Source organism: Eurytemora carolleeae, unplaced genomic scaffold (genome assembly GCF_000591075.1).
Source record: "Eurytemora carolleeae unplaced genomic scaffold, Eaff_2.0 scaffold369, whole genome shotgun sequence".
Classification (NCBI taxonomy): domain Eukaryota; kingdom Metazoa; phylum Arthropoda; class Copepoda; order Calanoida; family Temoridae; genus Eurytemora; species Eurytemora carolleeae.
The window spans coordinates 318,720-326,235 of NW_019396298.1; the positions used below are offsets into that span (position 1 = coordinate 318,720).

General features: G+C 34.3%; 1 protein-coding gene and 1 long non-coding RNA gene across 2 annotated transcripts; one reads left to right on the forward strand and one right to left on the reverse strand.

Annotated features, from left to right (window-relative positions):
- Positions 1-205: 205 nt before the first annotated feature.
- Positions 206-2,380, forward strand: LOC111700447 (uncharacterized). The gene is made up of 3 exons (XR_002764994.1): positions 206-335; positions 890-976; positions 1,958-2,380. It is a non-coding gene; the product is annotated as an uncharacterized LOC111700447 (long non-coding RNA).
- Positions 2,381-5,071: 2,691 nt separating this feature from the next.
- Positions 5,072-5,770, reverse strand: LOC111700450 (GATA-binding factor 2). Its single transcript, XM_023471354.1, has one exon. The coding sequence runs from the start codon at positions 5,768-5,770 to the stop codon at positions 5,072-5,074; it is 699 nt and encodes a 232-aa protein (XP_023327122.1).
- Between the last annotated feature and the right edge of the window lie 1,746 nt (positions 5,771-7,516).

Sequence of the window (7,516 nt, forward strand, 5' to 3'; positions counted from 1 at the left end):
AACCTCGAACTTAAAATTCGCGCATTCTTTAGTTTTANTAAAAAATAACAAATTAGTGTTTTTTATTGAATTAACAATAACGAAGTTTTGACCTCTAAGAATTAACAATAACGAAGTTTTGACCTCTGTGAATTAACAATAACGAAGTTTTGACCTCTGTGAATTAACAATAACGAAGTTTTGACCTCTGTGAATTAACAATAACGAAGTTTTGACCTCTGATTTTGAAGGTTGTTATTGAGTTGGATGATAAGAATGAGAAAGCTTGGTTTAGAAACGGACAAGCTTGCATGAAACTGAAGGAGATAGACAACGCTTTGGAAAGCTTTAAGAAGGTAACCATATTACATTATATCAGACGGAAGAGGTTCTAGGCAGTGAAATATGAAATTCAAAACTTGAATGTTTTCTGATAGAATATTGATAGTTTGAAGCTGCAAGCACTCAGCTTATTTGTAGCTGGTTTTAATCTTAATATGAAAACATATGTCAAATGTTACTTTATTTTTGAAACTTTTGAGAATTTGTTTTTGACTTTTTTGAGACTTGAAATGCTAAATATTAAATGTGGTCAGGGTATTTAAGACCTAAGGGGCTCAAATTCGGAAAAAAAAACTCTTAAGGTAGATCTTCATAAAACTCCCCACACATGAATTATGAATGTTGTGATCTCCTTCCTTTGCAGTTCACAGATATATTGAAAAATACCTGAATTTATGGTAAAATTAATCTTTGAGCATGAAAAAGAACTTTTCTTGTCCCAATTTTTCGTTTTTTTCCCCAGGTCTTCGGGGGGGGGGGGAATAATTCTTAAAAATATACACCACAGTAGTTATTGCCTCAGACTATCAATATTTAATAATTATATAAATCCTGTTCTATTGTTCAGGTTTCTACACTAAGCAACGGAACGAACAAGGAAGCTGAGAAACTATTGAAGGAATGTCAGCTACAGCTGGAAGATCAACGATTGAAGGTAATCAATCAGGTATGTAGAATGATAGTTATCAAAATCTTATCGACATTATTGTCACATCTAAATCAAAATCTTATCGACATTATTGTCACATCTAAATCATATCTTATCAATATCATATCTTATCAGATCATATAATGATATAATAGTAAACGCGCGTATCCCGTATTCCCGGAAGGGAGACTCAATCCACCAGCATTTAATTGATACTAGAAATAGTTTGTTTGGTAATTCGCTGGCGGAAGGAGTTAATCCGGACACATGGCTCAAATTTGGTCGTGATACCCGACGTTAGGCCTAAACTATGTCAGGCTGAAAAGCCTTGATCTAGACGGGATCGTGATGGCGTACCCCAGCTAGATCGAGGAGCCCACGGGACTTCCCTAGCTTCTTGAATTGAATTGAATTGAATTGAATGGTGAACAATCTTCAAGTCATTCTTTATTAACTTATAAATTTATAGATTTTCATTAATGTTTGTTCAGCACTAATGACATACAAGAATTAATTATAAACTTTAACCGTAAATCGGTGGCAATGGTAACTAATGGGGGACTTTTGCTCTCAGTACACACATTTGTAGTGCCAACAAATTAGACAGCATTTTAAAACATTATTAATACTTCAGATGTAAGTCAAGTTCCGGATGAAAAAGGTCAAAACGAAATAGGAAAATTTTTGAATTTTCGTTTCAATAGCAAAACTTAGAAAAATTTAATTGAGCTGGAGTCGTTGGAAAGGGATCCGGATCTTAATGAAACTGATCCTAAGCACTTTTTAGTGTGTTACATTTTTGGACTGTCAACTAGATTTCAGTGAACCTTCTCTTGAAGAATACAACCTGGCCTTACCTGAAGCAGTCGTTTATAGCGTTATTCAATTTTAAACACACCGACTTTTTGTCTCGATAAAATTAATACTCGTCAAAAAAAACTTCTCTTTAAACCTTCGAAGATATTATAATAAAATTAATGTTTTTAGGAGAAGAAGATTTATCAGGATATGTTCAAACCTAGAAGTTCCTAATTAGAGACAGTAAACCGATCATCTTCATTCTTCAAGATGTATACTCTTTCAGGCTGTTTTTTTTATCTTTTTGTGTAAACGGATTTTTTTTAACTTAAAGGGAGTAGTCTCGAAATTTCATTCCAGGATTAATAAACTTATGGACAATTATTCTCAATACTTAACATTGGTTGTGGAATCTCCCTTAAAGTTGAGTCTTGTTATTTCATCCGTTCATTTGAAACTAATCTGTGATCTCGGCATTGTTTTTTACTGTTTTCTGAAAAAATGTTAGAAGTCATTATTTCTTGATTAAAACATTAAGATATTAGATAAACTGGCTGAAGGTAGTTTGATGAATGTTTTAACAAAAATAAGTTCTTCTCAAATATTTCAGAATGAAAATGTGAGATGATAACGCCCGAGACTATAGGTGGCGTTCTCGCCTGCTTTCTGCTGTGTGTAGTGGCGCCCCCTATAAGTGGGCTTGTAGTGAACGCTGCCGCTTGTATTAAAATATCATCAGAGCAGCTTATCAATTCAATTGCATCAGGGATACCAACATTTTCACAATTAAATCCCTTAAATGTCAAATAAGAAATATGTTGTTGAGAAAAGAGCATAAAGGAAAATATCAGAACTTTTTTTTGACTATTTCGAATTTTAAAATTTTTTAATCAGGATCATCTCTAAAATTACCAGAAAAATGGGCTTTAAACTTTTTAGAGTTTTAATTTAACTCCCCTTTATCCCCTAATATTAAATACGGGGCATTTTTCTTGAAAATTGTTTTTCACCAATATATATATATTATGAGGGAAAAAGAAGAAATGTAAAAGTTTTCATTTCTTCTCCAAAATTCTTTGTCTGAAACTTATAAACCCCGATTCAAAATTGTTTGGTTTTAGTAACTGTAATGTGCATCCTCCTCCATTATTTTTATAGTGAACCAGGGAACCAGGCTCGCATACCGTTTATAAATAGGTAACCTATCAATGGGACTATGATAATAACCCGCTACGCAAAGATGACAAATGCCCGAATCACAACGGTACCATTGAAACCTATTTCTGATCATTAATGTGGAAGATATTGTCATTTCTTTAAGGTATAAACGGAATTCATAAAGATAATTCCTACATGTTTTTTTGCATTAGAAATGCGCAAGTCACTTTGGTAGAGAAACCATACTTAAAAGTAATCAGATTTCAAAATTTTAACTTTAATTTTTTAATTCATACTTTATGCGACAAAGCTTTTAAGGGTACCTTATGTGAATCAGTCATTGTCATCTTTACACTGAATGTAACTTGCAGTTTATTGCTCTTCATAATCTTGGATTTCTTTAATTCGCTAAAGCAAGTGTTTCGGTTGATATGTTACCATTACATATCTCTCCCCTTTCTGTATAGTATATGATTGTTTTATTGATGATTTTAAAAGAATGTACAATGCTATTGTGGAATGTATCATTTACTCACAGAAAATTATCATTAATCCTAATTTTTATGAAAGTAAACGACATTCCTTTGTGAAAAGTTGGTTTTACATGGACCTGCATTATTGAGTTTATTAAATGAAAAAAAATTGATAAAGGAACACTCATTTTGCGTTCATTATTTCTAGAACCAAAATAGACTGCACTATTGCATAGTTCTTATCATATAACCTTTTTTCCTTAGAAACTTTGGTTCCTTGAATATCTTGAAGCAAAAGGTTGTGGTCAAGTGGCCTGAAGATTGGACAGCTTCAAATACTAAGGTAGTTTTCTACTTCTTGAATATCTTGAAGCAGAAGGTTGTGGTCAAGTGGCCTGAAGATTGGACAGCTTCTAATACTAAGGTAGTGTTTACTCCTTGAATATCTTGAAGCAGAAGGTTGTGGTCAAGTGGCCTGAAGATTGGACAGCTTCAAATACTAAGGTAGTTTTCTACTACTTGAATATCTTGAAGCAGAAGGTTGTGGTCAAGTGGCCCGAAGATTGGACAGCTTCTAATACTAAGGTAGTTTTCTACTTCTTGAATATCTTGAAGCAGAAGGTTGTGGTCAAGTGGCCCGAAGATTGGACAGCTTCAAATACTAAGGTAGTTTTCTACTTCTTGAATATCTTGAAGCAGAAGGTTGTGGTCAAGTGGCCTGAAGATTGGACAGCTTCTAATACAAAGGTAGTTTTCTACTACTTGAATATCTTGAAGCAGAAGGTTGTGGTCAAGTGGCATGAAAATTGGACAGCTTCAAATACAAAGGTAGTTTTCTACTACTTGGAAATAGTTCGGAAAATCGGACTCACTGTGTATTTCTTTTATAAAGGTATTGTAAGCGTAATTTTAAGTGATCCTCCATGAAAAGATGTCGAATGTCCGATTTACAACGGTACCCTTAAAACCTTTATCTGATCAAGTATGAATTAGTTATGCGTGTTTTTGTTTTCTTTTGCGGTTTTTTTTTTCTGCGAAAGGAAAATCTCTTGTTATTACAGAAATAAACATTTTTCAAGTCGGAAAAAAACTAAGATATCTTCCAGATGTTTAATCAGGTTAAGGTTTCAATGTTATAATTGTAAATCGGGCATTGTTATCTTTTCATGGGTGGCTGTTAGTGTGCAGTTGGGCGGTGGCATATGTCATTGGTTTGTACTTAGACAGTTGGACACACTAGAGAGTGTGTCAACAATTGGTACATTAATAGCCATTAGGGCTTTTCCTGGCGAAGTCTCAGCCTTGACCTCTACGGAATGATGGTTGATTGTTTGTTTGTATCATACAGGGTTACTTAAAATAATACTTTAATCACCTCAAAATCTTATTTTCTAATCCATGACCATTCGATCTGACAAATTGATAATTTGGAATATGAAAGGTCTGATACATCAGGATACAAAGATTAGAAATTAGAATTTGTGGCAAGTATTTAAAGTAAGTAAAAAAGTTAATTTAGTTAATTTTGGAGAGGTAAAATTATATTCTCTAGTGACAGAGTTTTACTATTTTACTTTTGTTTTACTTCAGAGTTGGAGATACCTGGTGTCTCTGAAAAAAAAGTATGTTTAGGCTTTTTAGTTTTTAGTCTACTAATCATCGTTTAAATGTTCTAAGTGCTTCTAGTACAATAATAAAGACCACAGGCGTTACACACCGGTCTACCCTCTTCATCCTTCCTCCATAAGCTCGTCTTTAAGGTCATACAGTTCACGCACTTGGTCAGCATATCTGCGGAAACACGGGTTCTTTTCACGGGCTTTCTTAAGGGCTGTGGGAACAGGGAAAGGTTGAATTGAAATTCTTGATTAAGGCAGGGTTGGCTTTGATTACAATCTGACTTAGGGGAGAGAAGGTTTTCTATTTCTAGATCACTTATATCAGACCCAGAGGTTGGAATATCCATGTTTTGATCAATGTAAGACATCTCCTCGTCAGAAACAACAATTATAATGTCACCATCCAAGCTAAGCTGAGAACCATATTCTGTATGAGAAAACATCTGCTGCTCTGGGTACTCTGGTTGGTACAGGAAAGGTGATACTTGGTTATAAACTGGGAATAACGAAGATCTTGTAGGATCGGGAGAGAATGAGATTCCCTGACCAGGTTGAGTTGGTGGAAAATAATTTAAGGTCTGATGAGACCTGAACCTAATGCATTCAGATATCCCTGGACACTGGTCGCACTCTGTCTCAGTATCCCAACTTATAGGGCACACTGGGGCATCAAGTAGACCTTCAAGTACGGATCCAGGTTTAGTTTTAGTATTCAGATGGGTTGATGGAAGAAGTGATAGATTAAACTCCATTGTTGGAGATCTTGTTGGTTTGAAATCTTAAAGATAACTAATTCTATCAATCCGGAATCCAGGACTTATAAATCCTATTCGAAGCTTAGAAAAGCTCCGGTCGTTCAGGTGATAATAGGGTTGACCGGAGCGAAGTCTCCATCTTGCGTCGGTCGTGGGTAAGGTTGACCGCATTAAAATAAGAGGGGAGGGAGTGGGGTTTATCTACGACCGGAATATAAATAATTGCGGTCGTTTAAAGACAAATGGAGAAATTACATTCTTCATAAGAAATTTTATGTTAAAAAAATATTTTTGTTAAAACCCCGCTTCCCAAATTTAATGTTTTAATATTCTAATATTTAACCAGATAAATTTGCCTTTCTCATACTTCAGCGTTAAATCAAATCTATCGGAGCTACAAGGTCACAAAGTTGTTAATGTAATGTTGCATAAATTTCACGTTCTCCTTTTGTTTAGTTTGCAGTGATATCAATATCTTAAGGTGTTGCTGATGTTTTTTTTAAGGACACTTTAAAGTTAAATAAGTATTTTTTAGCTTTAAGACATCTCACATTTCACTATCTCGATGGAGTTGGTGACTGCAAGCTAAACAGAAAGAGAAGGTCAACTTTATGCGACATAGCTTGTACGACTTTGTGACCATGTAGCTCCTCTAGTTTTGTTGTTACATATTGGTATAAGAAAATAAATTTACCTGGTTACATTTTAAAAATTAAAAACATTGATAAATGAATAAAATCTAAAATCAGTGGACTGTCCACTGTCCACTGTGAACTAGATAGATGAAGGCTAAACTTATGAAACATTACTGGTACTGCTTTGTGACCTCGTATCTTCTCTAGTTTTGATCTCATCATATCAGAAACTCAAAGCATTGTTGTTCTCCATAATAGTTCTTTAATAAGATGGGTTATGATTTAACAAACTATTTCAATCTTACCTACAATTTACTTTTTGACGCAGGGTTTCTGTATTTAAGTAATTTTTTAAGAATAAAGTGTTTTGTATCGATAAATAAATAAAATCAAATAAAAACATATTTCTGTCTACTGTGAACTAGAAAGATGGAGAATTTATGAAACATTACTTGTACGGCTTTGAGAACTCGTATCTGCTTTAGTTTTGATCTTATGCACAAGAATCATATTAGAAACTCGTAGCATTTTTGTTCTCCTTAAAAGCTCTTCAATAGGAGAGGCGTTTTGATTGAAAACAAATAAGATCTCAATCTCCTGTGCAGGTAACTTCAGTTTAACGTGTGTCTAGGTTGTGAGGTTCCTGTTGCAGACTATTGATGATGTTAGAGCAGAGATTAGATGTCTAGGAGAAACCATAACACACACTCTTCTATACGAACAGGTCAACAAGAATCAAGAAATGAATTAGATTTATTTATCTATAAAAAGGGAGTTAAATCTCCAATCTTAATGATGGAGACTACGGCATAAAATATGATTTTGCAAGCATTTCATAACACTTTAACTTATTACATACAAATTTTAACTATTCCAAGACTATATGCCCCCCCCCCTTTCTATAGTAAGCTTTACTTTTATTTGTAATGGGGGGTTCACCTTGATTTTGATGAAGTGATTGTATACTGGTTATTATTATTAATAATATTGTTGTCTTTGTTGTCTGTGTCGTTTTCGTTGTCGTTGTCGTTGTCGTTGTCGTTGTCGTTGTCGTTGTCGTTGTCGTTGTCGTTGTCGTTGTCGTTGTCGTTGTCGTTGTCGTTGTCGT

Excerpts from the sequence above, each read along its gene's own strand:
- LOC111700450 (XM_023471354.1), bottom strand. The coding sequence starts at position 5,770 with ATGGAGTTTAATCTATCACTTCTTCCATCAACCCATCTGAATACTAAA.